This window comes from Gilbertella persicaria, assembly GCF_025201335.1.
Source record: "Gilbertella persicaria strain CBS 190.32 chromosome Unknown B0P05scaffold_66, whole genome shotgun sequence".
In the NCBI taxonomy this organism is placed as follows: Eukaryota; Fungi; Mucoromycota; class Mucoromycetes; order Mucorales; family Choanephoraceae; genus Gilbertella; species Gilbertella persicaria.
In genome coordinates, this window is record NW_026252027.1 from 85,417 (window position 1) to 113,323 (window position 27,907).

The 27,907-nt window shown below is 39.0% G+C and overlaps 15 protein-coding genes across 15 annotated transcripts; 8 read left to right on the forward strand and 7 right to left on the reverse strand.

The window, feature by feature from the left end:
- The first annotated feature begins 621 nt into the window (after positions 1–621).
- On the forward strand, positions 622–7,573 carry B0P05DRAFT_641679 (armadillo-type protein). Its single transcript, XM_051583783.1, has 12 exons — positions 622–708; positions 752–939; positions 983–1,109; positions 1,157–1,535; positions 1,580–1,794; positions 1,842–3,261; positions 3,303–4,271; positions 4,316–5,175; positions 5,226–6,734; positions 6,784–7,177; positions 7,221–7,285; positions 7,332–7,573. The coding sequence occupies exons 1-12, from the start codon at positions 649–651 to the stop codon at positions 7,530–7,532; spliced, it is 6,387 nt and encodes a 2,128-aa protein (XP_051429933.1). The 5' UTR covers positions 622–648; the 3' UTR covers positions 7,533–7,573.
- A 43-nt stretch (positions 7,574–7,616) lies between these two features.
- On the forward strand, positions 7,617–8,743 carry B0P05DRAFT_562877 (uncharacterized protein). The gene is made up of 3 exons (XM_051580648.1): positions 7,617–7,867; positions 7,918–8,629; positions 8,697–8,743. Exons 1-2 carry the CDS (start codon positions 7,759–7,761, stop codon positions 8,562–8,564), a joined length of 756 nt encoding a protein of 251 aa, XP_051429934.1. The 5' UTR covers positions 7,617–7,758; the 3' UTR covers positions 8,565–8,629; positions 8,697–8,743.
- Positions 8,730–10,718, forward strand: B0P05DRAFT_606427 (AAAP amino acid permease). Its single transcript, XM_051583361.1, has 9 exons — positions 8,730–8,810; positions 8,852–9,136; positions 9,180–9,245; positions 9,290–9,338; positions 9,387–9,521; positions 9,570–9,596; positions 9,658–9,969; positions 10,015–10,289; positions 10,334–10,718. The coding sequence occupies exons 2-9, from the start codon at positions 8,972–8,974 to the stop codon at positions 10,673–10,675; spliced, it is 1,371 nt and encodes a 456-aa protein (XP_051429935.1). The 5' UTR covers positions 8,730–8,810; positions 8,852–8,971; the 3' UTR covers positions 10,676–10,718.
- On the forward strand, positions 10,719–12,113 carry B0P05DRAFT_562898 (uncharacterized protein; the record flags this gene model as incomplete). The annotated part of the gene is made up of 5 exons (XM_051580649.1): positions 10,719–10,750; positions 10,896–11,005; positions 11,054–11,195; positions 11,242–11,584; positions 11,630–12,113. The coding sequence occupies exons 1-5, from the start codon at positions 10,735–10,737 to the stop codon at positions 12,111–12,113; spliced, it is 1,095 nt and encodes a 364-aa protein (XP_051429936.1). The 5' UTR covers positions 10,719–10,734.
- Positions 12,114–12,119: 6 nt separating this feature from the next.
- On the reverse strand, positions 12,120–13,418 carry B0P05DRAFT_480198 (uncharacterized protein; the record flags this gene model as incomplete). The annotated part of the gene is made up of 2 exons (XM_051575111.1): positions 12,120–13,034; positions 13,077–13,418. 2 exons carry the CDS (start codon positions 13,416–13,418, stop codon positions 12,120–12,122), a joined length of 1,257 nt encoding a protein of 418 aa, XP_051429937.1.
- Positions 13,419–13,504: 86 nt separating this feature from the next.
- B0P05DRAFT_591947 (WD40-repeat-containing domain protein) lies at positions 13,505–14,533 on the reverse strand (the record flags this gene model as incomplete). Its single annotated transcript, XM_051582952.1, has 4 exons — positions 13,505–13,922; positions 13,970–14,145; positions 14,192–14,297; positions 14,337–14,533. The coding sequence occupies 4 exons, from the start codon at positions 14,531–14,533 to the stop codon at positions 13,505–13,507; spliced, it is 897 nt and encodes a 298-aa protein (XP_051429938.1).
- A 35-nt stretch (positions 14,534–14,568) lies between these two features.
- Positions 14,569–16,156, reverse strand: B0P05DRAFT_562912 (hexokinase-domain-containing protein). The gene is made up of 3 exons (XM_051580650.1): positions 15,859–16,156; positions 14,742–15,817; positions 14,569–14,692 (listed from the first exon to the last, which is right to left on the reverse strand). Exons 1-3 carry the CDS (start codon positions 16,097–16,099, stop codon positions 14,633–14,635), a joined length of 1,377 nt encoding a protein of 458 aa, XP_051429939.1. The 5' UTR covers positions 16,100–16,156; the 3' UTR covers positions 14,569–14,632.
- A 3-nt stretch (positions 16,157–16,159) lies between these two features.
- Positions 16,160–16,874, reverse strand: B0P05DRAFT_562914 (Prefoldin subunit-domain-containing protein). The gene is made up of 5 exons (XM_051580651.1): positions 16,727–16,874; positions 16,582–16,683; positions 16,427–16,534; positions 16,328–16,382; positions 16,160–16,285 (listed from the first exon to the last, which is right to left on the reverse strand). Exons 1-5 carry the CDS (start codon positions 16,855–16,857, stop codon positions 16,244–16,246), a joined length of 438 nt encoding a protein of 145 aa, XP_051429940.1. The 5' UTR covers positions 16,858–16,874; the 3' UTR covers positions 16,160–16,243.
- A 28-nt stretch (positions 16,875–16,902) lies between these two features.
- Positions 16,903–17,457, forward strand: B0P05DRAFT_562920 (uncharacterized protein). The gene has a single exon (XM_051580652.1). It carries the CDS (start codon positions 17,049–17,051, stop codon positions 17,331–17,333), a length of 285 nt encoding a protein of 94 aa, XP_051429941.1. The 5' UTR covers positions 16,903–17,048; the 3' UTR covers positions 17,334–17,457.
- On the reverse strand, positions 17,415–19,028 carry B0P05DRAFT_480232 (glycyl-tRNA synthetase; the record flags this gene model as incomplete). The annotated part of the gene is made up of 1 exon (XM_051575114.1): positions 17,415–19,028. The coding sequence occupies one exon, from the start codon at positions 19,026–19,028 to the stop codon at positions 17,415–17,417; it is 1,614 nt and encodes a 537-aa protein (XP_051429942.1).
- Positions 19,029–19,030: 2 nt separating this feature from the next.
- B0P05DRAFT_562925 (uncharacterized protein) lies at positions 19,031–19,599 on the forward strand. The gene is made up of 2 exons (XM_051580653.1): positions 19,031–19,300; positions 19,367–19,599. The coding sequence occupies exons 1-2, from the start codon at positions 19,155–19,157 to the stop codon at positions 19,431–19,433; spliced, it is 213 nt and encodes a 70-aa protein (XP_051429943.1). The 5' UTR covers positions 19,031–19,154; the 3' UTR covers positions 19,434–19,599.
- B0P05DRAFT_562927 (uncharacterized protein) lies at positions 19,600–20,575 on the forward strand. The gene has a single exon (XM_051580654.1). It carries the CDS (start codon positions 19,824–19,826, stop codon positions 20,505–20,507), a length of 684 nt encoding a protein of 227 aa, XP_051429944.1. The 5' UTR covers positions 19,600–19,823; the 3' UTR covers positions 20,508–20,575.
- Positions 20,576–20,707: 132 nt separating this feature from the next.
- On the reverse strand, positions 20,708–22,507 carry B0P05DRAFT_600555 (uncharacterized protein; the record flags this gene model as incomplete). Its single annotated transcript, XM_051583235.1, has 8 exons — positions 22,490–22,507; positions 22,356–22,442; positions 22,169–22,312; positions 21,678–22,111; positions 21,518–21,610; positions 21,017–21,476; positions 20,846–20,975; positions 20,708–20,798 (listed from the first exon to the last, which is right to left on the reverse strand). Exons 1-8 carry the CDS (start codon positions 22,500–22,502, stop codon positions 20,708–20,710), a joined length of 1,452 nt encoding a protein of 483 aa, XP_051429945.1. The 5' UTR covers positions 22,503–22,507.
- A 1,776-nt stretch (positions 22,508–24,283) lies between these two features.
- Positions 24,284–25,187, forward strand: B0P05DRAFT_562931 (uncharacterized protein). Its single transcript, XM_051580655.1, has 4 exons — positions 24,284–24,471; positions 24,515–24,612; positions 24,655–24,739; positions 24,788–25,187. Exons 1-4 carry the CDS (start codon positions 24,378–24,380, stop codon positions 25,090–25,092), a joined length of 582 nt encoding a protein of 193 aa, XP_051429946.1. The 5' UTR covers positions 24,284–24,377; the 3' UTR covers positions 25,093–25,187.
- Positions 25,188–25,353: 166 nt separating this feature from the next.
- Positions 25,354–27,900, reverse strand: B0P05DRAFT_480256 (exocyst complex subunit Sec15-like-domain-containing protein; the record flags this gene model as incomplete). The annotated part of the gene is made up of 7 exons (XM_051575117.1): positions 25,354–26,191; positions 26,236–26,348; positions 26,403–26,890; positions 26,935–27,098; positions 27,152–27,435; positions 27,477–27,596; positions 27,643–27,900. The coding sequence occupies 7 exons, from the start codon at positions 27,898–27,900 to the stop codon at positions 25,354–25,356; spliced, it is 2,265 nt and encodes a 754-aa protein (XP_051429947.1).
- Between the last annotated feature and the right edge of the window lie 7 nt (positions 27,901–27,907).

Sequence of the window (27,907 nt, forward strand, 5' to 3'; positions counted from 1 at the left end):
GACGAGATGCTTTACTGGTGCCAATATGACATCGAAAAGAACCATTCATGTGTCTCCCAATCACTTTAATATGAACAGGCACTTGGTGATGTTGTGTTGTCAATAAAGCATCTGTAAGTGAGTTTCTTTCGCTTGAAGTCTTGAATTCATAGCCTGATCTTTTGAGAGCAGCTTCCCATAATGGCATCAATTCATCATCATGAATAGGACGATCAAACATAAAAGGCTCTACTGTAGTATTCTGAGGTAATAAAAGTTCAGTAATGTTCATAGTTTCATTCAAGTGAAAAAGTGAAAGAGAGAGAGAAAAATAGAAAAAAAAGAGAGAGAGAAAGAGAGAGCCAACTTGGCTTATTTTATACTCAAAACATGAATACATGTTACTTCTCCCCTTTTTTTTCTTCTTTTTTCTTTGTTTATTATCCAATGAAGATTTCTTTCTTTTTCATTGTTTAGTTCCACGAGATAATAGCATGGTTTCTTCTCTTTTTTATTTCTCCTATTTTATACAACTGTCTATATATTTAATCATGATTGTTCTCGAGACGAATGACAACTTCAAAAAAGGGTTCAACAATTTAAACACCGACAATGGATTCAGTCAAAACAATTTCTTTTTTCTTTTTCTCTTGTTTGTCTAACTATTGGATGAGTGCACCAGAAGAAGACTTTTCGTCTTTATCGATAGCAGATAAACTTCAACACAAGGTAATTTGTCTTGATGAGCATAAGCCCTATTGACAATCAATAGTCTTGGAAAGCGCGTTTACAAGCTTGCGAAGAATTAACCAAGTTACTTCATGCAACAACAGAAGATGCTGATTTTGATACCTATGAACCTTTTCTTAAAAAATTAGCTGTGGAACCAAATGCAGTGGCTCAAGAAGCAGGCCTGTCTGCTATATTAGAATATGTTGCCAATGCGCCTCATGCATCAAGGTAATATCCTGTTTAAGAAAATGAGGGGACTCATCCTGCTTAGTACACGTGAGACAGTGATACCTGCCCTTGTTGAAAAATGTCTAGGAGCAACCAAGGCAGGCACTAAACAAAAAGCAACCGACATCATTTTATTGTATGCAGAAATAGACACACCTGATCCTGTGCTGGTAAAGTGTGGCTCAAGGTGCTTTTTATGAGCTTACGCCATCTTTAGGAATTCGTTGTGCCTGGTCTTCAAGCAAAGCAACCTAAATTAGTCACGCAAACAGTGGTTGTGATCAAAGAACTTGTCAGACAGTTTGGTGCTAAAAAAGTCAGTCCTAAACCTATTCTCAAGTTACTTCCCAAATTGTTTGGACATACGGATAAGAACGTACGAGCAGAAGCATCTGCACTGACGATAGAACTCTATCGATGGATTGGACAGCCTATGATGGCCAGTTTATCTGATTTGAAACCAGTACAGTTGAAAGAATTAGAAGAGGCATTCAGTAAATTACCAGCAGAGAAGCCTAAGCCAGAACGACTGATTCGATCTGAACAAGTGCAAGATGAACCTGAACAAGAAGAACAAGCAGAAGATCAAACCATGGGTAAGCACACGTACACAAATAGGTTGAATAACCAAAATCTGTAGAAGAGAATGAAGAGATGGATGTAGATGAAGGTGATGCATTTGATTTTGCTGATCCTGTCGATATTACAGCCAAATTGCCCAGTCAGTTTAATGAATTGATTGTGTCAAAGAAATGGCAAGAGAGAAGAGAAGCTTTAGACGCTTTATTGGAACAAGCCAAAACACCCAAGATTCTAGATAAAGACTATAGCGAGCTCATAGGCCATCTTGTCAAAGTAAGTTTTTCAAGCCAATGATATATCATTCATATCTCTTTTATCAGCGTATCAACGATTCCAATATCCTGCTGGTGGGCGCTACTGCGTCTTGTGTAGAAGCCATTGCCACCGGTCTAAGAACAGATTTCGGCAAATACAAACCTTTGATTGCACCTGTCATGATTGAGAAACTCAAAGAAAGGAAACCAGCCATTCTAGAACAATTAGCCAACGGTCTTAATGCAGTATTTGCCTCTGTGCCTATGTCAGAACTGGTGGAAGACATCACTGTCGCCTCCAAGCACAAAAACCCTCAAGTCAGATCAGAATCATTCAAGTTGTTATCGAGACGATTAAAAGAAGTACGTGAAATACCGGGTAAAGCAGAGATCAAAGCATTTGCAGACATGTTCAAGAAACTACTGGACGACGCTGATGCCAATGCCCGTGAAGCAGGTGCGGAAGGGTTAGGTACTTTGATGAAACTGATTGGTGAGAAGCCCATGTTGGCATTCACAGATGGATTGGATGATATCAAGATGGGCAAGATCAAGGAAGCATGTGAAAAGGCAACTGTCAAGGCAAAAGCACCTAAAAAAACACCTCCTGTAGTCAAGAAACCACCAGCACCAGCACCACCTGTTGTCAAAAAAGCAGCGCCCAAACCAAAGCCTAAAGCAGAACCACCTAAAGCAGATCCTATGGTTGTTGATGAACCAGCCATGTCACCTCCTAAACGTAAACCCCCAGCTCGTTTAGCAGCTGGCAGTGCTAAGAAACCAGCCCTATCTTCTTCTAAACCGAAAGCCGCAGCACCTTCTTCAGCTCCTAAAAAGAGTGCCAAATTACCTCCTTCCAGTGGTCCTGAAGAAATCAAATACAGATTCTCTCAAGAAGACGCTGAAGCCCGCGCCACTGAATTTATTCCTGAATCTATCCATACAGACCTCCAACAAGCCCAATGGAAAGTACGTCTGGCAGCTATGGAATCACTCTGTAAACACCTTCAGACAGAAGACGACACAGAGCCTGAAATCGTAATTCGTGCATTATCCAAAAAACCTGGTTGGAAAGAAATGAATTTCCAAGTGATGACACAAGTCTTTGGGGCCATTCAAATCTTGACAGAATCTCCCAAATTTAATAAAGCATGTGGGTCTCTTGTGATTCCTGTGATGGTAGAGAAATTAGGCGACATTAAACTCAAAAAACCAGCGAGTGAATGTTTAGTGGCCGTGGCTGAAACAATCTCGCTCCAATTTGTGTTTTCGCAAGCGTATCCTGTGCTCAAGAAAGCCAAGTCGCCCAAAGTGTTGGCAGATGCTATGTTATGGATGCATGCTTCTCTGTTGGATTTTGGAATTGCAGGGCTTCAAGTGCGAGATTTGATTGATCTACTCAAGTTTGGGCTAGGCAACACCAATGCGTCTGTCAGAACAAGTGCAGTGACTGTCTTGGGTGTCTTGAGACAATACATTGGTCCAGGTAAGTCTCCATCATCACCAATAAGACTCACTTAGTGTTAGAAATCAAATCGTTTGTGGAGGATGTGAGTCCTGCCTTATTGGCTACGATTGAACAAGAGTTTGATAAAGTGTCTAAATTAGACCCCCCTCAACCGACAAAGGCACCCAAGGGATCGAGTGGTTCAAGTGCTCAAGCAGAAGAGACGAGCAGCGGCGGGGGTGATGATACCGACGCATTAGATGCCTTATTCCCTCGTGTCGATATCTCTGGTCCCTTAAACAAGACCGTGGCAGAGTGCAGTGATGCCAACTGGAAAATACGTAAGGAAGGTCTAGAGAAAGTCCAAAGTATCCTGGCAGGCGCCAACAACCGTATTAAACCTTCCTTGGGTGGTGATTTCCCTGGTGTGCTTAAACAACGCTTAGCCGATAGTAACAAAATCCTTCAGATGACAGCGATTGAAATCACAGGTGGACTGGCCTTGGCCATGGGTAAACCCTTTGAGAAATACGCGAAATTGTTTACAGGTCCCTTGATCTCGACCTTGTCCGACAATAAGGCCAATGTACGTACAGCGGGTGTTACAGCGCTTGAGAATATCCGCAAGACATGCTCTATGGAACCCATGGCCTCTGTGTTTGGTACGAGTTTGGCCAACGAAGCTCCCTTGTTACGTAAAGAGTTCCTGACTTGGTTTGCGACCGCTGTGAAAGAAGAGCCCAATGTATCGAAATATGATTTAAGCGGTATGATCACGCCCATGTTCTCGTGCTTACAAGACCGTAATGCCGATGTAAGAAAAGCAGCACAGGCTGCCTTGCCTGATTTTATTGGGTGTGTGGGATATGATGTCGTGGCTAGCAAGACAAGTGAATTAAAGGCCGCTCAACGCCAAACAGTGATGCCATTCTTGGAAGCTGCCAGAGGTAATGCACCCACCAAAAAACGTCCCGAGACCATTGAAGAACCTGCACCTAAACCTACTGCTGCTGCTGTTGCGACACCTAGTCGTACAAAGACATTAATGCGTAAGAAAACAGTCGGTGGCATTCCATCCCTCGTCCATCACAAGCTTCAGCACCTCCTCCTGAAGAAGAAGTCTTATCGCCTCCTATCCTTACCAGTGATACACGTGCCAAGACTATACGTGCTAAAAAAGAAAATCGATGGCAATTTGATGCGCCTCGCTCAGATGTGATTGAGACCTTAAAGTCCTTGTTTGATACCAACATGAGTCCCCATTTGAATGCTTTATTGTTCAGTACCAGTCAATATGCTGAAAAGGATCGCTTGAATGGTCTCAATATACTGAATGAATGCTTGACTTCGCCTGATGTTTGTATGAACAAGTATCATATTGACTTTGCTGATATGAAAGCACGTTATGTGGCCAACGCAGACTTGATTTTCAAGTACTTGACAATTCGATTTTTCGATACAAACACAAGCATGTTAATCAGATGTCTTGATATTGCTCAAAATTTAGTGACTGTATTGGACGAAGAAGAGTACAGCTTGACAGAATACGAAGCAGTTTCCTTTCTACCCTTCTTGATCAACAAGGTGGGTGATCCTAAAGAAGTCATGCGTCAACGCATTCGTGCTATTCTCAAGTCATTATGTCGTATTTATCCTGCCAGTAAAATGCTGAATTACTTGCTAGACGCAGCAGGCACTTCTAAAAATGCCAAGGCCCGTGCTGAATGTCTTGAAGAAGTGGCTTCTTTGATCCAAAAGAACGGTATGTCTGTCATGTTGCCTAATAAGGCATTGCCTGTGATTGCAACCCATATTGGCGATAAAGACAACAGTGTACGATCTGCTGCTTTAAACGCAATTGCACAAGCTTATATCTTGGTGGGTGACGCTGTCATGAAGTACATGACTCGTTTAGGAGACAAGGAAAAGGGCATGTTAGAAGAAAGACTTAAGGTAAAAAAAAACCAGGCATCATCTGGATTTTGTTCTCATGTAAATCATAGCGTACAAAGCCTTCTGCAAGTGTATTGGCAGCTGTTGAGAAAGAACAACGAGCTAAACAAGAAGCGGAAGAAATGGAAGTGGATGAATTGCCTTCACTTAGTCAATTACCTCGTCTTGGTGGAAGATCGCAGATCGGCAAGCCTCGCCATAGTCCTCAACGTCCTGTTGTTCATCATATACAGAGTATACCCGAACCAGAACCTATGGAAGATGTCACAGATGATTATGGACAAAGAATACCTGAGCCAGAACCACGCCAATCCCTGATGCGTCCACCTCAACAACAGTTTGGCTATTCAAACCAACACCACCATCATCACCAACAACAACAACAACCTGTGTATGATCAACAAGAAGAAATTGTGGACTATTTGATCGCTCAAATCACTAGTGGTGATCCTCAACCCAGTATTGAAGCACTTAAGAGCCTAGACAAATTCTTGACACAAAACCCTGAAGCTGTGTTACCTGATATTGAACGTTTAATTAATGCGATTACACTTCAAGTCAGATTAGCTTATTCTTCTGTGGATCCTCGTCAGCCTGCTACGACTCGGTTATGTAAACACTTGGTCAATGCGCTTGTCTTGTTGTTCTCCAACCGAGATTTAGCAAGTGCAGTGCCTCAAAGTGCACTTCATCACTTATTACAAGAACTCGCTGCTCGTTTACTGGATCAAAAAATGCTGGCTCTAGAATCAGGTCCTCAACTCTCTAAAGCATTGAATGTAGCCATGGTCAAAGTATTAGAAAACAGTGCGCGTAATGTAACCTTCAGTGCTTTGTTAGCTATCTTGGGTCAATGTTCAGCAGGTTTGCGGCCCGGTGATTCCCCCAGTGCAAAAGATACAAAATACACAGAACTAATTATGAAATGCCTATGGAAACTAGCCAAGACCATTCAAGACAATCTTCGTTCTCAACTGTTGAACCCGGATGAATTGCTCTATGAAATCAATCAGTTCTTTATTGTGACACCACCTGCTGAATGGAAACGAAGAGCCGCTGAAAAAGTACCTTTGGGTGAAATGCCATTAAGGACAGTCAAGACGTTACTGTTGGAACTCGTGAATGGTTTGGGCGATACTATTTTCCAACACTTGACATTGATTGAGCATCCTCAAAGCAGCAGTGTCTATCCTTACCTTCATCATATGTTAGAAGCATGTCGCAAAAAAGACAAGATGCAAAGACAGCCTTCCCCTGCTTATTCACCTCAGCCACAAACTGCAGATTACCATGTACGCAACAGTCGACCTAACTCTGTGTCTTCTTTGAAATCCAATACGATGATGCGAACCTCTTCTATTGCTTCACATCCTTCTTCAGTTGATGGTGAACATCATGAGCTAAGCCCAAGACAAAGTTCGCCTGCTTTAAATGCACCCATGCAGCTAGATGAACCTCAATCTAATGAGACTGCACCACAAACCATGTCTGATTATGATTTAAATGTCACATTGACCAGAATTTTCCAGAAGATTGGTACGAGAGATCAAACCAAACAAGTGCGTAACTATTTGAAAACTGCATGACATACTTATCTGTTTTACATAGGGCATTATTGAATTGTATGAATTCCAAAAGAGTTATCCGTTAGCTGAAGCCAAAGTAAACAACTTCTTGATCCAGACAGGCACTTATTTCCAAAGCTATATTCGACGTGGTCTTAGTAATCTTGCTGCTGAAGATAATGAATTACATGCCGCTGCTCAAGCGCAAGCACAAGCACAGGCACAGGCACAACAAGCGCAAGCTCAGGCACAGGCACAGCAAGCGCAAGCTCAGACACAAGTTCAAGTAGCATCTCAGGTTGTTTCTTCACCTAGTTTTAGTGCATCTTCTCTAGACCATTCAAATACCCGTACTACAACTAATTTAGAATCCACAGAAAGAGTTTCTACTGAACTACCATCAAGAAATGACATAAGAAGTAGTCTTCATGCAGGAGGTATGTGATATATTTTTACGTGTGTATATTGACTATGTTTTAGATGATACAGCGGAAATTAAATTACGATTGTTAAGGTTACAACAAAAGTTTGGTTACAAGACAGAGGCAAGTACAAAACTTAAACCTTAAAAACACTAAACCCTGTAATTAGATGGCAGAAGATTCTGATATAAACGGTCGACATGAATCCTCGGCTCATGGCTTTAGTTCTCGTCGTCAGTCTGGCATAAATCAAGATTACCAACAAACACAAGGTGAATCCGACAGGCAACAATCTGTGTCTGCGTTAAAAGAAAAGATTGCTAAAATGAAGCAAGTTATTAATTCTGCTGCTTCTTCCCCTAATTTGTAAAATAATAAAAATGACGTCAAATATAAAGCGACGCACTGATGATAAAGTAACATACGAATTGACGCAATTCGGTTGGTTCAGCATGATGTAAACAGTCCAATTCGGCCTTTGAACGCGGTATCATTGTTGTCTTTAAGATGACAGCTCCGAAAAGTCCAAAATATATATAAATAGAGCCATCGAAAACATACAACTTCATAACTTTTTTTTCTCTAATATAATCATAATGAAGTTCTCAGTATTTGGATTAGCTACTCTTGCTTTGGGATTACAAACTGTCTTGGCAGCCTCTTGTGACTGCAATGATGGTGATGTATCTTGTCAAAACCAATGTGGTATGTTAAAAGACGCGTTTGATGCCTTTGTTCTTATAGTTCTTTTATAGTGCAAGAAACCAATGATTGTATCAATTCATGTAATGGGGACATTCAATGCTATCAAAACTGTATCAATAACAGTTGGCCCGGTGTTTCTCGAACAGCTGCCGAAACCACAGCTACCATGACTACTGGTTCCATGACAACCGCCAGCAGTGAAGTTACCACTACTCTTATGACTTCTGCTGCTGCTACCACTACTCTTATGACTTCTGATGCTACTACTACTACTACTACCAACAGTGTTATTGAAGCTTCATCTACTGTGGTTCCTTCTAGTGTCGATATTGTTTTCACCAGCAGCAGTACAGTTCCTGCCTCTATCATTTCTGCCGTCAATTCTGCCGCTTCTTCAGCAGCTGCCCCTGTTTCTGAAACTGCCTCCAGTGTTCAATCCGCTGCTCAATCCGCTACTTCTGTTGCCCAGTCTGCCACTTCTGCTGCTCAATCTGCTGCTGCCTCTGTCACGTCTGCTGCTGCCTCTGCTATCAGCTCAGTCGCTAGTTCAGCTACTGCTGCTGCTTCTCAAGCTGCTAGTTCTGCTGCTTCTGCTGCTGCTAGTGCCACACCTGAAGTCAATGCTGCTAGCAAGCAATCTACTCTTGGTCTTACTGCTTTATCTGTCGGCATTGCTGCCGCTCTCTTTGTATACTAATCTTAATCCTAATAAAAAAATTTTTTTGACCTATTACACTTTTTTTTTTTATCTAAAATTGATATCCTAAAGAATGTTACATTCAGTTGTCAAAATGACATATTGGCTCAAGTAAGTCATGGGCAGTTTATACATTGATCGGATCAAGTTTGTTTTTTGCATACAAATCGACTTTCTGTTTAAGACAATTCAACCGTGTAACCCGTTACATATATAAGAATTTATAGAAGATGTACATTGAGTAGAGTAATTAAATCAATATTACGCAACCTAATGCTATAAATTAGAGCAATGTAGTTACACTTCAGGCACGCATATTCTCTCCCCTTTTTTTCTCGCTATTCAGTCTCCGTTTAGTCTAATCCCGATTTGATTCGGCTTTTGGCTTTACTCTTTTTATATACACTATGTCCCATTCAGATGAAGACCACCGCCCTACAACAGAATATACCGAGTTTGAATTTCAAGATTCAGCTGCTGATGAGCCTTTGTTAGCGAACACAGAAAGTGATGAAGAATTACACGTAGAATATAAACTACCTTCAGAAGGTGGAACGATATTTTCAAGCTTTGTAAGTTAATGTTAGACATGCTTTAGAAGCTGATACTTTATAGTTAAACATGGCCAATAGTATTATCGGAGCAGGCATCATAGGATTACCATTTGCATTTAAAGAAGCTGTAAGTTACATGTCATTATTACTTCTAACAAGAATCATTAATAGGGATTTTGGACAGGCATTGCTTTACTGATCTTGTTGACATTGATTGTAGGTAAAGTAAAAATATATAGAAATACTAGTCACCATCTCACTCACTTAGATTGGACTGTGAGACTATTGATTTTCAATGGCAAATTAGCAGGCAGATCAACTTACCAAGATTTAATGGAATTCGCATTTGGTAGACTTGGATTGATTGCCATTTCTATTTTCCAATTTGCTTTTGCCTTTGGAGGTAATACTTGACATCTTTGCTCCTTTTTTTTGGTACTCATCATAGTAGGTATGGCAGCGTATTGTGTGATTATAGGTTAGCCATTACTCTAGATGTAGATTTACGTAAACTCATGTTATGATTAACAGATATTTAGGCGATACAATTCCTCACGTGATTCGTTCTTTGTTTCCCAAAATCCATCAAGTACCTGTCATTTGGATTTTTGGAGACAGACAACTCTGTATTGGGTTCTTTACGCTATTTGTGTCCTATCCACTCTCACTCTATCGAGATATAGCCAAATTAGCCAAGACAAGTGCATTAGCGTTGATTGCTATTTTCATTATCATTATTGCTGTAGCCATTGAAGGACCACAGACAAGCCAAGAATTAAGAGGCTCAAGTGAATTGATGTTTAACTGGATAGGCACAGAAATATTCCAAGCCATTGCTGTCATTAGTTTTGGTAAGCAACAAACCCAACTGAATGTATATTTATCTCCATGGTTAGCTTTTGTATGCCATCACAATAGTTTTCTTATTTTCGGATCATTGAAACAACCCTCTCTGAATCGATTTGCTATAGTGACACATTGGAGTATGGGCATTGCTTTCTTTACTTGTTTTGCATTGGCTGTGTCTGGATACTTGGTGTTTACTGACAAGACAGTGGGTAACATCCTTAACAATTTCCCCTCAGATAATACGTTGATCAATGTGGCCAGACTAGCTTTTGGACTGAATATGTTTACGACGATTCCTTTAGAATCATTTGTTTGTCGAGAAGTAAGTCAGTTTACTTTAATGTTATTCAAACTAGAGACTTGTAGGTACTGGAGAACTTTTTTTGGCCTTCAGCACCTTTTCATCAAATACGACATTTTTTGATTACAACTGTATTGATCTTGGCGACATTGGGTATTTCTCTATTGACCTGTAATTTGGGTGTTGTGTTGGAATTGACAGGTGGATTCTCAGCCACTGCCTTGGCTTTTGTATTGCCTCCTTTATGTTTCTTGAAATTGGCTAAAGGGTCTTTATGGTCTAAAGACAAGATAGTGCATTGGTTGTGTATGCTATTTGGTATAGTCATCATGATTGTAAGCACATTCTATAGTCTTCAAAAAGTATTTTTAGTTTCTGATGAGACAATAGTTCAACATTGTGAATAAAAAGAGAGATAGAGAAAAAAAAATTTAAAAAATTATGCTCTTTATTTTTATTTCCCTGCATGTCTACCACTGATAGTTCCTTACCAGATGTAACAACAAGCAACTCAATCAGCTTTGAATACTAACTTTCTCTTACTCTAGTCATCCACAACCGAATCTTGTAATAATAATAATAAAAAAAACACGTTATGATCTATCTATTGACTGATTTCTACAATAGCACAAAGACCCAACATCACAGCTGTGATTGTGGATTCACAAACTGGAGCTGCCTTTAGACGAAGGATGAATATGCAGACACAAGAAATACCTTCTAGTTCACTGAATGAGGTAAGTCAACTTATCTTATTCGATAGCTTATCCCTAGAGCCAGTCAAGAGAATTCGTAACACCCATCACCCCCTAAGACGTCCATTTCGACCTATTTCTTTAGGACATGCATTTGATATAGACGACAGTACTTCGCTATCAAGTCATACGTATACCGAATCTTCAATGAACAGTACTTCTATTGTCCATGGTAAATAGACGAGTGATTGATATGACCTTTAATTTGTTTCCTTTAGCGATGGCTCCACCCGACCATGTTCCGTTTTCAGACTATTATAAATACTTGCCTAATGACTTGAATCCAGCACAACAAAAGAAACAATTGTTTATTTGGGTAGCACAGAAACACATCAAACAATCTGAATCAGAACCTACAATCAACCTCGACAGAGACTCACTAGAAGCACATCACCTAGCAAACCAAGTCATGAAAGAGGCGATTGGGATGATGTTGGATAAAGATGTACATATTCCAGATTATAAACGACCTGATAACTCTAATTATTCACAAGAAACACCCAACCCTACCAATACTGAAAATGAACGCAAACTCGCTAAATTAGAATCCACACTTCAATTGTAAGTTGCCTCTCAGTATGTGTTCCATAATTGATACTGTGATAGATTTAAGGATGAAATGAACGAATGGAAAGAAAATACCAATCAATTATATGAGGAACACGCTGCCTTAGTGGATCAACAAGAACCTTTAGAACATGAGATCCATCTGGCTGATTTTGACTATGATGAACTAGAACTAGACGATCCCGTTCAAAAAGAATTTGTAGCGAAATACCTTCAACAGACACACACAACCACTCTCAATTACGACCTATTAAACCAAATCAATCAAGAGTTAGATTTAGGCGTCTCAAGTATGCGACAGACCATCAACAGCGTCTATCAATTCTTGCAAGAAACAGATGATTCCGTCTCTCATATCATGGCACGCTTAGCTAAAGAACAAAGAGAACGGTCACGCTATATCCCTATTATGCAAGATAAACGCGTGCCTGGTATCCTTGAAAACACAGAAGAAAAAAGACGCGAAAGTGAAAATAAGGCTGTGGCTGATATTTTACGTTTAATTGCTCGACATGGTAAATAAACATTTTTATTTTGCAAGTGGTATCTCTTGACCGCGTAAAAAGACGCGTTTGACATGTAGATCATCATCTAGAAAGAGAATATCGGCATCCGTACCTGGATCGAGTCGACCTTTAGGAACGCCCAAAACTTGAGCAGGATGTAAAGTAGCTGCCTCTAATGCTTCTACGATGGAACACCGAGTGAATTTTCTAAAATTGCGTACACACTCGTCGATAGTAACTGTACTGCCTGCTAAAGTATCTGTGCCTCTGACATAAGCACCACTCTTGCCACGCACTTCGACTTCTTGTCCACCTAACTGATAAACACCCCGGGGTAAACCAGCAGCAGATAAAGCATCTGTCACTAAGACACAACCTGTCGGATGAGCATAATAAGCAATACGCACTGCATTCGGATGCACATGAACACCATCACAAATCACACCAAAAAAGGGCCTTGGATCAGGTTGTGTAGGATCGTTAGATGTAGAAGAAGGTGAAGGATGACGTTCAGGCTGTTTAGGTAGTGGTAAATCACTAGCCCCCAAGATGCCTACTAAAGAAGGATCGCGATGTTGAAAAGGCATGGCATTAAACAAGTGAGTCATAAACGTGGCTCCTGCAGTGACACCTGCTTCAGCTTGCTTGACTGTGGCTGTTGAATGGCCAATCGAGATAGTCATGTTGCGTTGTACCAGTTGAGGAATGACATCCAACATACCGTCTAATTCAGGGGCTACTGTCATGATACGTACAGCACCTTTTGATAGCTCAGGACCATAAGCTTGATCGAAGGCCTCTATACCTTGATGAACGTCTCGAATGACACTTGCATCATGAGCACCTTTCTTTTGAGTCGAAATAAACGGTCCTTCACAATGGGCACCTAGTATCTCTGCTCCATGGTCCACTGAACGAGGTCTTAATAAGGGTAGAATCTACCATGGTCAGATATAGAGATAGACCAACATTGAGCTTACCTTGCTATATACTTTAGGTGGGGAAGTTACTACAGTAGGACAGAATGCTGTACAGCCATAATGTACTAAACCTCTTGCCACTTTTTCAATGTCCTGTGCAGATAGTTCTTGATCAGAGAAATCAATACCAAATGCACCATTGATTTGTAGCTCAATGAATCCAGGAGACACAATAGCACCTTCAGCATCAATCACAACATCAGGTTCTCTACCAGCATCAAAGAAAGTATGAAAGGCATCAATGATTTTACCATCTTGAATCCATAGATAATCATCGTCTATCAATTGGTGGTTGCGTAGAAAGCGACCATTGATTATTTTAATCAGTTTAGAGTGAGTCATTTACGGAAACAAGTTGTATAATAAACAGCTCATATACTTGTTTATTGATATGATGTCAGTGCGCATATGTATGACGACACACTATTCTATGAAGTCCCGTAAATATGGATCAAGCCATCAGATCCCGCTGATATCATATTCACACTGTCTGGGTGATAATCCAGTGTAGTGGCTACACCTTCATGTGCTTTCAGTGTATGGACAACATTGGCTTCTAATACATCATAAATATAGATTTGACCATCCTCGGAACCTGTAATAGCATATGCATCTGTATTTGACATGACAGAATCAATCTTGTATTCAGTATGTTGATGGCCTTTGAATTCATTGAGCAGTCGACCATTACTCTTGTCCATCAGTCTCATTGTACTGTCTAATGTGCCTACAAGAATACAGTGTTTATCTTTGGACAGCCTTGCACTTGTAATAGCAGGTCCAATATAGTCTTCTTTTAAGTCGCCCATTCGGATATCGTATGTCCGTAATTTACCATCTGCACAACTATACACTAGGGGGGATGAGATAATATGGCATGAAAAGCACTTTACCCTGCTACTATTTCTACGCCTTGCACATCCACAGACATAACACTGTCTTTACAATCTTCAATTACTTGAATAGGTTGAAAATTTGAAGAACGTAAATCCCATAAACGAACAGTGGCATCAAAAGAACCACTGACTAGTACAGTCGAGTCATCATTGAATGCAACTGAATTAATACGCTACATATGACGTCAATATCCTCATGTTTCTTCCATGAAGCCTTACTTCCCAATGAGCTGTATAGCGTCTCATGATTTCACCTGTGCCTACATCCCATAACAGCACACTTCGATCCACACCACCACTTGCAATCTTGGCGTTATCAGAAGCACTAACTTATAAGTCTTATGTAACTCATGGCAAAACATACCAAGCAATAGCAAGTACATCTCTTCCATGGCCATTGTATGTATGTAACAAGAGTCCTGTAGAAGGATTCCATAAACGAATCGAACGATCTCGACCAGCAGATAAACAATACTGGCCTGATTTATTATAGCATACGTCATTCACAGGACCTTTATGTCCTTTCAATGTAGTTTCGATACGCGTAGGATAAGCAGCCATGATAATAATAATAAAAAAAGGAAACAAAAAGAAAAGGGTTTAAGAAAATAGGACAGCCAATCGCGTTATTAGCTCAGTCATTTTTTATTTTTTATTTTTTCAAGTGCTGACAAGCATAGCCGCCAAAGCAGCACCAATACCATTACCATCACGAGCAATCTAAAGGACAAAATGAGAAACAAATAAATAGATAGAAAAAAGTACTTACGCCAATGTTAATACGTTCAAATTGTTCACCATATAATTCTTGAAGTGCCTTATTGACTCGGTCAGGGAAATTAGCATAATGTTCATAAATAGTGCCTTCGACGCTGATAGTCAATCCGGTTTCAAGGCCATCTCGCTTACTGATAATCGAGCTCATACCAGCAGCAATTAAACGAGCGGCTCTTCTACCCACTAGTTCACAAATACGCTTGACCATGTGACGATCTGTCAAAGTAGATGTCTTTAAATTCAACACATTTTCAATGATATGCTTGACTTCTTCCAGTTCTTCTGACTCGTCTCTTTCAATGGCACTCATATAAGCAGCTTCAAAGAAATAAGGTGTATTGAGTTCTTTGGAATAATGAGCATCAAATAACAAACGACGATCCAAGAAATCCACCATGATCAAGCGCACAATTTCACCCAAGTATAGACCAGAACACATCTTTTCATAGACATGAATACCAGGATTCACCGATTGACGATTGACTCGAATATCGTAGAATGTATGGGGAATGGTCTCTGAGTGACGATCACCGAAACTTCCCCATTCTGTGTTGATAATCATTTCTTCAGCATCGACTCTGGATTGGAGTTTAGGTGCCTGATTAACTTTTTCCCAATAAGCAGCATTGGAGCCTGAACTGACAGTACAGGCAAGCAGTGTATCGAGACTACGATAACTATGAGCCAATAAACAACCAGCAGCACCATTGACGACTGCCTTGATGACCACAGGAATTTCACGACGACGGAAAGAGGTCTGTAATAATTCAACCAGGTTCTTCTTTTCAGCACCTGTGATGGCAAAGTCCTTGGTCCAACGCAGAACATGGGCATTATTGATGGCTGTCTGAACAAGAGGGAAAGAGATACAGAGACCCAAAGGCAAAGGGTTTTTACCATCGCCCTTATTGATAAACGATAAAAATCCGTCCACACAGGTTGTCATGAAGTCAATCAGTTTAGATACATGACCCTTTTTCAAGTATTCTTTAACTGTATACTTCACTTGACGTGTCTTGATACGACCTTGACCTTGAAGTGTCACCAGATAGACTCTTACATAAGAACCTAATTGTGATTGAGTCCAAGTCTAGGCCACGTTCCCTTACCACTCAAATCCAAGCCAATATACTCGCCCTTTTCTTGTCCAGTAGGTCTACGTGTAATCCAAGAAGGAAGCATAGGAATATCACAGTCTGTATCACATTGTTGTAGCCCTATATTCATGTCATTTTTCAAGGTTTGTGCGAGTTTCTTTAATTGGTCTGTAGTCAAGTCTAATTGACTTTCCAAGTCTCGAAGAGCAGCCTCTTTGGCTTCTTCGTCATGAATTAAACTTGAAGGATTCATAGTGTAAAGAAAAAGAAAAAGAAAAAAAGGAAAAAGAAATAAACTAAACTAAAAGCTATAGCGGGAAAATAAAATTAAATGAAACCATGATGTCAAGGGTCTATATATATATATTTGATTTTTTATTCTACGCGGTTAAAACCTTCAAGCTGAATTCATCAAGATTTCAGAGATAGCCTCCAGTGCCTGTATTGGGTAAGTTATGCTATCAAGTGTGTTGTATATTACCATTTTAATATGAGCTCGTATTTTGTCTGCTTCTTTAGTATGTTTGTCTGCTAAACTAGAAACAATGTTAATGTAATAAACAACAATCCATAGTCTTACTTTTGTAATTGATCTTGTTTTTTAGTGATAAACGCATTGGCTTCATCTAATGTGAACTGTACATGAAAACCAAAGCCAACATGAACATAAATATATTGAGTATCAGGTCTATATAGAGCATATCAATAATAAAAAACACAAATAGACTGACTTACATGTGTGCTTGTGCATAAAATTGAGATCCAAGATCAACCATCGTCTTGAGTTCTTTTAGATCATTCTCTTGTATTGTTTGAATTTGTGTCTTTAGTTTCTGACTAAACAAAGAGGTTAATTCGTGTTGATGTCAAACAAACCTACTATTCTGAAATGGAGTTGAATATGGCATCTCGCTCATCCAATTCCTTTTTTAACGAAGGTTTTAGTTTAAGGGTAATGAACTCGTCGTATTTCTTGATGAGGGCACCTAAATCTTGTTTGACAGAATCCATTTCTTCAAAAAAAAAAATAAAAAAAAAAATAAAAAAAACTTTTTTCTGAGTTTTATTTGAAAGGAGACCATGGTGCGTTGCATAATCCTCTTTTTCTTTTTTAAAATAAACAATGGAAGAAAACAAGTGGGATACTTACAGTGAAGGTAGGTAGAATTAGACATGATAACCTCAAGTCATACAAGATAGAAATGGAAGATGACGATCTAGTGATGGATGTAGAAGAAATGGAAGAAGATGAAGACATGACTCGTCAGCGAGAAGAAAGCAAAGGATTTCATGATGACTTCATGACTGCAAGTACTTCACGAATGTCCAATACACCCATCTACAGACAACAAGGTGAATTCGCTCGATTGGACGCGTCACCTGTTCATAGCTGGGGTGAAGTAGGTGATGAAAAGAGTGAATCAGTGGCATTGTTAATGCATATGGAAAAGACAATTGTACATCAAAAGTTTTTTCAAAGTAAGTGATGACATGACTTGATTAGGTTACTTAGATGATTTAGCTTTTGATGATGACTTTGATGATGACGATTTAGCCTAGTTTATTATTTACATGTCCTCCATCAGTTGATCACCAATAAATCTTTGTATTTGCTTCCAATGCAGTCTTTGTTGCTCACCAGTATCTCTATCGCGTACAGTGACAGTCTCATCTTCTAGGCTTTGATAGTCTACTGTCACACACCAAGGTGTACCAATTTCATCATGACGATAATAACGCTTGCCAATCTTGAGTTTCTGTGATTCAACCACTGTATACCAACCATGGCGTCTAAGTGATTTAGCTACTTTTTGGACCAATGGATTGAATTCTTCTTTGCCTGTCAAGGGCATAACAGCACATTTAATAGGAGCCAAGCGAGGATGAAGCTTAAGCACATAACGAGCACCCTTTTCTTCCTGTACTTGATGGAACGCATCACATAAATAAGCCAGCATGGCACGATTCAAACCACACGAACTCTCAACGACATGGGGCATGTATTTCTTTTCAGGCAAAGAAGGATCTTCCACATAGAAATTGGCACCTGTGTTTTGTACATGCTGTGTCAAATCATAATTACCGCGATGAGCTACTCCCTCTACTTCACCCCATCCCCAAGGATAATTGTATTCGACATCAGTGCATCCTGTGGCATAATGTGCCATTTCATGCTGACCATGATCACGCTGTCTAAAGTTCTCTGGGTGACAAGCGTGTTCTAACCACCACTGATATCTTTCTTTACGCCAATATTCAAACCACTGTTGGGATTCATAAGGTGCAACAAAATACTCGAGTTCCATCTGCTCAAACTCAGGCGTACGGAAAATACCATGCTCTAATCGAATTTCATTTCGAAATGACTTGCCTACTTGAGCAATACCAAAAGGTGGTTTTGTCTTCATGGTACGCACCACTTGTTCAAAATTGACAAACACACCTTGTGCTGTCTCTGGTCGAAGGTAGACTGTACTCGGTCTAAGGACTTGGTCAACAGCGTGTCGTACTTGTGTTGTGTCTTTTTCTTTCAAGGTGGTTTGGATCACTTTATCAATGGGATCAATAGGATCCAGGAATGTCTTGAACATCAGGTTAAAAGGTCTACTGTCTGTCAAGAAAGGCGAATTGGAGTTGGGTTCAACATAGCCATGATAGGCCACTTCAAATGGTGTTTGAGTGGTTGTCTCTAGTACGATTTTACCCGTCTGTGTGAGTGTTGGCTGAACGACATGGACAGGCTGTAATAACAATTGCTTTCCTTCCATGGTTATTTTTATGTTTTGTTCTTCAAGTTTCTTTTTCCATGCCAAAGCTGTCGTCTTATCGGGTGCTGCAATAGGGATACGTCCACGCTTATCCAGTGTGAGTGCAGGTGCCTTGTCAGGTCTGAATCGTTCTTTACTGAGCGTACAGTCGACCAATAGATCAGTAAATTCATCGACATGGCCTGATGCTTTCAAGACAGGATGAGGTGTGATAATACTCGTATCAATACCAACGACATCATCACGGTAATAGACATGGCGACGCCACCATGAATTCAAAATATTTTTTTTAAGTTCGACACCTAATGGTCCATAATCATAAGCGCCACGTAAACCACCATAGATTTCAGCTGATTGGTACAGAAAACCACGTCTACGGCATAGATCGAGTAGTGTACGAAACTGATGAGCCATCGAAAATAGATACCCAAAAAAAAAAAAAAAAAAAATGGCCCCCTGACAGTTATACATGTATAATAGCTGGTCTTTTTTTTTTTGCTTGTGTGACTCTATCCATACCTCTTTCCTCTCTTCTTTTTCATGGCTCATTACGCCCATTCAAAACGACATGAGATGACACAGTTATATACCCCAGATAAATGCAAATTATATGAAATGGTACAATATCAATGTGAAGCCAGTCAACATCAAATCGAATGTAGTCCTTTTGTTCGCTTATTTTTAAGGTAAAAGTGTGTGTGTGTGTGTGTGTGTGTGTGTGTCATAAAGTTTATCATAGCTAAACTTAACAGGTGTGCTGGTATGCCTATGGTTGAGGTAACACCTGAATATGATCAACATGGAGATCCTTTACAGTAAATGACGCATAAATGATGATGCATTGATTTAACATGATTTCTTAGTACTGATAATGATACAAAAGAGTGATTCAAACATGGCCTTGTATATCACTTGTTATAGAACATCTTATATATATAAAAATGACCTTTCTTTCTTTTAAGTTCTCTTTCTTTATACTTCTACATGTATACAATTCGATTTAGTATTGTTTTGCTTTTAGCTGCTTTTACTGCTGCGCAAATACCAGGTCAAAGTACAAATGATGCTGTTCAAAACATACTCAAATATCTGAGTGAACAGCCTGTCAATCCTGCACTGGCCCTTTCAAATGCACTTCAGCAATTGAATGTACCTGCAATACAAGAAAACACTGTTCCACAAACATTTCAACCTCAAGCTGCTGCTGCCATGCTTCCTCAGGCTGCTCCTCAAGCAGCAGTACCCAATTCAGCTGGAAACGTTGTAATGGCTTTATCTCAACTTTCTGCTATCCCTGCTATACCTGAAAGTGTTTCCTTGCCTCAGGTGAATGCTGCTCTTGCTCCAATTCAAGCTGCTGTACCAGTTCAAGCTGCTGCACCTGCTCCAGTTCAGGCTGCTGCTGTTGTTCCTCCAATACAAGCGAATGAAGTGCCTGCTGAACCACCACAAATAGCTCAAGCACCTGCTAAACCACAAATACTTCAAGCTCCTCCTCCTCCAGAACCTCCAACTCCACCTCAACCTCCTCCAGGTTTCCCTACGCCTATCACACCACCTACACCACCTACACCACCTAATCCATCACCAGGATTACCTCAACCTCCAACGCCTCCTCAACCACCAGGCACTGCTCAACCACCCGTACTCAGCGCAGTGACCACAGTTACGCCAGGTGTTGTACCTACTACTGTAGCACCTATTGTAACAACCACAAGAACTAGTTTAACAACTTCAATGCCAACTGTGAGTCGAAACCTGACAAGTATGATGGCCAGTACTACGCGTACGATAGCTTCTCCTACCATTCCACCTATTTCTGATGCTTCTCATAGTTATCCTAGCCTTTTGATGTTTGGATCATTATTGATTTTATTCTTTTTAAGCACTTAAAAGAGAGTGATTTAGTTCATCTATCATTTCTTTCTTTCTTTCTTTCTTTCTTTTTTACTTTAATAAATCAGTATCATCATGCTTGCATAACAGATAGTTTATTGATAAAGTTCATCATTATGATGCTAACAAGGTTTCTTTTGTTGTTATTGTTGTTCTTTATACATACATATATATATATATTTATATAAAATGAAATTTTACATGCGTAAAAGCGTAGTAAATTCAGAGTTGTTTAAAATGGCTGGTACTTGAACATAGGATACCAAGTCTTTAGGACAATCCATTTGACTAGAATGTATGTCAGTCAAAAGTATTTCATCTTTCTAGAGACTTACGCATGGTGTAAAATATCATTTTTTTGCTTATAAGTAAATCCATCACACAAGATACCAGCACGAACAAAGCGAAGTAAGATATCATCTTCAAAGGAATGCATTGCTTTAGACATATGTTCAAACAAGGCACCTAATAGAGATAAGTATAGCATTCATTTTTTTTTTTTTTACCTGTAGCAAGCTTATAGCATTCATAAATGATATCCCGTTGAGTTGTTGTCACAGTCTTAGGATGATTCCATGGCATATGCATAATGATAGAAATCAGGTATTCAAAGGGTCTTTCAGAACATCGTCGATTATAATTCACCTTAAAGTTACGACAGACATTCAACAAGGCCTGAAGTTCTTTTTGGTTGATAAAGAAAACAGGTTTTTGAGTCATCATCTCATGGACTGTAGTCGACACAGGCAAAACAGGTACACCGTGGTGGAAATCACCTTTCCAGTTTTGAAACAGTGTACGACAAAGCTCATCTTGACTTGAGGGTGAAAACTGAGCCCGACGAGGACACTGAGCATGCCCCAAAGACAAGCTCTTGAGCACATTTCTCAGGTTATCCTTGGATTTGGAGATGATTTGGACAAAGGCAGTACCGAGGGTCTTACCAGACTTGGTATCCATCATGATCTATACAACTTATTAGTCTATAGGGGGGTATCTCTACTTACATGAACACATTGGGGTAATTCAGAGGGAATATCAAAGTAAACACTTCTCTCAAAGGCCTGTCTGATCGTAGCAGCATTTACATCCCAAGGGAACTAGTCAAAGTTAATTCAGTCCTGTTATAAATAGAGAGAGGGGAGTCTTTTTTTTTTGGTTACTTACATTGGTTACTTTGACCACAGTATAGTTTGTTTGAGTAGGGCCAGAAGTATCCAGTTGTAAATTGTTTGCCATGTAAGAAATAGAGTCTGTAATGTATCTAGTTGTGCTGCTATTATCACTCACACTAGCACAGGTATCCATAGGTACGGTAGGCCTCAGATCAGGGCTTTGTATTGCTTGAATAGGATGATAGTCACTTGAGGTTTCTCCTTTGACAACTTTAGACCAAGAGGTTTTTGAGTCCATAGGCGACAAGGGCAGATTAGCATCTCTTGTCTTTAAAGGACCCCAAGAAGCTTGTTCAGAAGTCATTGGTACAAAGCCAGACCAATCAGCACCATAGTTGTTACAATAGCCAGGAATACCAAGTTGAGATGAATGTAGACCTGGAGAAGGAAGGTTAAATCCTGCATAAGGATGGTAGCGCCTCATGTCTGACAAAAAAAAATATATATATATAAGTCATCTTTCTTATAGGGTATTTTACTTGCCTTGTTGCTGTATTTGTGGTTGTTCATTTCTGAATGGTTGGCTAGGACCAGCAAAGGGATTAAAAGTGGGTTCTTGAATGATAGGCATGTCCCTTTCTGTAGTACACAACCATCTGTCGATAGATTGTTGTTTATAACCAGTAGCTAGTAAACAAGTGAGTCAAATGTCACTTGTACCTAAACTTACCTTGTTGTAAACCGCTATTTTGACGAGACAACAAACTTTGTCGTCTCCAAGTTGCAGCACGATCAGCCCTTGATAATGATTGTGGATCTATCATTCTTTTAAGTTTTTTTGATGACCATGATAGCCTGACTTACTTTGGTTCTCCATTTGATTGATAGAAAGAGCAAAAGAAAAGGGAGAAGAAATAATAAAAATGTTGACAAATAAATACAGACAATACAATGCAAATAAACTACGCAGATAACTTCTTTTGTGTTTCTTTATTGTATTCTGTTTCTTTTGTATAGATGATTCAGTCTTGTATTCTATTTTTCAATACATACCATTTACTTTATAGCTTTATATCTCTCTTGCTCTTTATTTCTTTCTTTCTTTTTTTCGTTCCTTACTATAAACGCGTTTAAGAAAAATCATGCTACTCGCGCGTTTGTGTAACTTTTCTAGACGCATCTTTTTTTTTTGTGCAGTAACAACTTTTAAGTTCAGAGCCCGAAAGACGCCATTGTAAGTCAATACGCCTAATGTTTTGACTTATTTGCATGTGAATATTACCATACCTGTTGCTAAACAATGCTCTTGTCAGCAGCATGTGACCTATTTGTTTATTTGTGATTGACATAATGCCTAATTCATGGTAGGTCTTTTTTACTTCATTATTTATCATAATCAATGCCCCCCTCCCTTTTTTTTTATTTCATCAGTTTGGATCACTTAGTTTTTTTTTTAGTGTGATTTTAATGTTAAGAAGCATAAGATAAACAAGCTGGTACTGAAAAGAGTCAAGAAACTGATTGATCATTTTGTATGCTTTAAAAACAGATGCAAAAATAAACATGGCTGCTCTCTACATGTTGTCATTAAAAATAAACTCAAGTACAACATAGTTTTGCTTGTTATTTCATCAAAAACTATAGGGTATGTCTAAGCTAAATCTCTGGTTATTCAAGGTGTTTCTTTTAGGCCATCTTATTTTTAGGCTTTGGTCTTTGTCTACAATAATCAATATCAAAGCAAGACGAGCCAAGACTATCATTGTAAGCACAAATTGCTTTACAGCATATCCCATTAAATACTTGTTGGAAGTTAAAAAGAAACCCGTTGTATTTCTGGACAAATACTGATTGGTTTCGCTATTAAACTTGCAAACAGTGACACAAAAATATATGTATCTAAAAGAGAGTTTAAGCAATACTTACACACAGAAATCTTGTAGTTACTGCTGATAAATCATTCGAAAAAGATGTGGATGATTAACATATGATTGTATAGATTTGTATTGATATTTCTCGGCAATAAAAAGCAGGTGAAAAAACTCCTGGTATTATATTGGCTTAACGAAAAAATTTCCTCCGGCTAGTTTTTCATGGAGATAATTGCAAAGAGAAAGAGCATTGTTGCGATCAGAGGATGAACAAAGCAGGATGACATGCTTTTTTTTTCCTGGAAGCAAATGTCTTGCTTACATAGTCTATAGAGTTTTTAAATCAATGGATATGTTCTGTATGTTAAAAAAACAAGAAACACTGTCCATTTTAAAATGAGTTTTAAGACAGATAGAATGCGCTTTTAAAAATTGGCCCAGTTTTTTATCATTCAAACCCAGAAATAAAGGTATCATGATTCAAAAGCCCTTTCATATGCCAGGATGATATTTAAACGCGCTCAATCCTTTATTGGTAATTTGTTGAGATGTTTAGTTTAAGATAATATAGTTTACTATTTGGTGGTGCAGCCTTTGGCATCTATGACAGCTTGGTATTGGTTGGTCATAGTGTATAGTAGTATGCATGCAATGAGAAGATAGAGTGGTATTCAACTACCTGCTCGTATCCGTGTCAATATTTTGCATATACTGGTTAATGTATGTTATCCTTCTATTCTCTGCTTTTCCTTATAGTCTTATATCTCATACTCTGCTTAATTTCTAGCGCCTAATTTTTGCTTGTTTTTTTCCACACGAATTTTTTTTTTCCATTCAGTGTAGAACGCAAATTCAGTTTTTTTTTTCAAGTTTGTTCAATCATGACTCATTTGTTGAGAAGAATAGCTACAACACCCTTAGTACGTGTTAGTGCACGCACTATGCTACCAAGAATGACTGTTGTTCCTAAGAGAAGTGAGTGTCTTGTCATGCTACCTCATACACTGATTTATTATAGCATTCTTTGTCAATGTTCCCAAGTTTGATCGTATTGCTGATGCAGAAGAACAAATCAAGATTGGATCTGACTATATGAACAAGGGATCTATTGATATGGTATGGTAACATATTTTGTTGACTATGCTTATGATGATGTAGGCCATGCATAGTTATCACAAGAGTGTACAAATTGCCCCCAGTGGTGCTGGCTATTTCAACATTGGTGTCTGTTATTTTCAAATGGGTAGAGTTGTTTGCAATGGAACCTATTCTTTTACTTAGCCAATGATAGGTAAATACAAGGATGCTATCAAATCCTTTGAACGTTCTTTGGAATACACACCTAATTCAGCAGATGCTCATACCAACATTGCCTCAGGCTATTTAATGCTTAAGGATACAGCCAGTGCTATCAAACACCTTGAACAAGCCTCTAATTTCAATCCATTGGATGGTGAAGTACAATATAATCTTGGTTGTGTTTATGAAGCTGTAGGTCGATTGGAAGATGCTAAAACAAGATTTGAGAGAGCAGATTTAGCAGGCATCGATAGAGCACAAAAAGCATTAGACAAACTCAAGAAAAAGATGGAATAAAGATCTTTTTATTATTATTATTATTGTTATTTTCGAAAATTGCCAATAGGAGCAGATCGCAACACTCTATAGAAACAGAGAAATAAGCAAAAGTCATACAGTATTTTTTTTTTTTTTTTTACCTTGCTACATTTTCCATTTCTTTTCTTCGCATTCTTTCTTTTTGGCCCAAGACAGTATTTATAGCCAAAGGTGCCTTTAATACCCTACACAAACACATATATATATATATATAAAAACGCACTTGTCTTATTCATTTACTTACTTTTCAAACAAGGTAACCACATCACGTCCATTCAATCGATTGTATTTCTTATTTCTAGTCTGAGGTGTCAAATATTCTTCTGGATTATTAGACACAATAGCTAAATCCAACAATTGTCTTAATTCCACAAAGGTGTCCATCACTGTAGGATCACCTAAACTCTTGACAAAATCTTCAATAAACCGTACATCGGTATCAAAATTACTGAGAGCAATTTCAGAAATATATCGATCTGCACCCAATATCAGTCCCTTCATGCTCTGGCTTAAATGTTCCAATGCATCAAAATACAATAAACTCTTGATTGTTTCTGGTAAATTAAGTAAAGCAGCGTTTGTCACATTGGTTAAGAAGGTCACCAAGTCTTGTAAGTTGGGACTAGGTTGATTTTGAATCTCTTCTGTTTCCCAATCGTATTCAAACAGTTCCAAGAATTCATCTAATTTTGAATTTACCAGTTCGAAAATGCGTTTTTCTGCCTTATGTCGAGTGTCTTTAAAGGTAGGTGTTGCCTTGAGATGAATATGGCCTGAACGATGAAAAGAGCGGGTTTCCATCAATAACATTTCAAAGTCTGGACAAGTGGACTCAAAGTACTCAATGTTGATAATAATCTGCACAATTTGAGACAAGTTGGTCGATTGAAGTTTCTTGAGTAAGATAGCATTGACTTTCTGAATCAATAAACTGTCGACTGCTTTCTTGAGAATATCGTCCATTTCACCGTGTGTTTGACTGAATCCTTCTGCGAATTGGTAGAATTGATGTACAAAGAAACTCACATCTCGACAACATGTCGGGAACACTTTGGAAAATGGCAAACGAAGAGGGAAGCTGAGTAGGTTGTAAGTCAATTGAAAAACTAAAGCACAACTTACCCGTAGCGTTTAATGAATTCTCTATCAGGTCGAAATCGGGTATATTGCATGACTTCTTTTAATTCTTCTTCATTCTCTACTGTCATTGGCATACATTCGTCTTCTTGAACAATCTATTCTGTATAAGCCTATTAACTTGACTATTTCTTACTTGCCTTTTCAAACACTTCACTGTATTGATTGATCAACAATTCCGAGTATCTTTGGAAAAGTGTCAAGAGTGTTTCCTGTAATGGTTTAACTGAATAATCAAATCCTTCTAATGTCTGAATAAAGATCAAAAGTGAAAACTTGATTCTCAAGAACAATTCGGGATCTTTACAGCCCTTTAGACTTTCAGAGACAACCAAAATGACTTTGCCAGTCACCATTTCCCATAAACCATCTACTTCGGCTTGACTTCTAAACTCGGTTGTGTTGTGCAATATCATATGTTCAATAATAAAGAAGCCTACAATATCACGCAACAAGAAATCAAAGGTAGTGAGGTTACCATCACGTAAATTGATAGGTGTTGACAATGCCAAATTAGCCTGTGCTCTTCTGTCTTCTGAATACGATGTCTTGAATTCATTTCGTTTGCCTAGTGTATCATAGACATGAATACACTTGTATAAGGGCTCAAAGTCAATATTGACTTCATCCAAGATACTCGCTATCCTATGGGTTAATACATGCCAACTACACCACAGGACCTACTTTCAAGGCCTTCATTGACTACCATCTCAATAGCAGAATTGACTTGATGATGCTGAAGGTTTTTGAGCTTTGGATTCTCTGTTGTCTTTGACCGCCATCGCTCTTGTCTTTCCTGCATACGCTGCATTGCCAAATGGCCTATTTCTCGAGATATCTCACGGACTCTAACAACAATCAGCCCTAGGCCATCTTCTTTTTCTCTCTTTTTTAGCTTTACCTAGCCAACCATTCTTTAAGTTCAATAGTGACAGTGGCTTTGATGTTGTTTTGCATGACAGGCACACCTTGAACAAGCATTTTGGCAAAGGTATATTGCGTTGTTTGTCCTAATCGATCCTGTTCAAGTCCATCCAGTGTCTTGAGAGCAGCATAATACCGCTTATGTTCAAGTTGGTCATTGACCTTGTTGGCTGATTCAAGCACGACCAGACAAGACTGAAGTGATTCAATAGCATCTTCTACATTTTGTTGTACTTTTCTGGCATTCGTCAACTCGCGTTTCTATCAAAAGTAAATATAGTGCTTACGTTATGCATTAGTACCTTTTCTGCCCATCGTGTACCACGGGATTGTAATGCTTGATTGACTTCAGCTAGTTTTCTTCTTAGCTCAATGGATCCTTGTCTCACTTTGAGTAATTGATCCACCGCATGGACAAATTCCTAACGACTTGTAAGGATGCATCAAGTATGGATGTTTTTTCTTTACCTGGTAATGAGAGTTACACATGCGTTCAATTTCGCCATCTTTTTTACGAATCAAAGCATCGAGTGCATCGAGAAAGACAGTTTGTTTGCCTGTCTCTGTAATATGCTTGATGACAGGTCCTAATTGTTCTAGATTTTCGGCATCATCTAATGTAGCAGAGAAAGTCAACTCGAACCCACTAGCGGACACACTTGTGTCGTTGACAGAAGTATTTTCAAGTGAGTGGGTAATTCTGTCAAGGTCAGTGTCTGTAGGCATCCTAAAG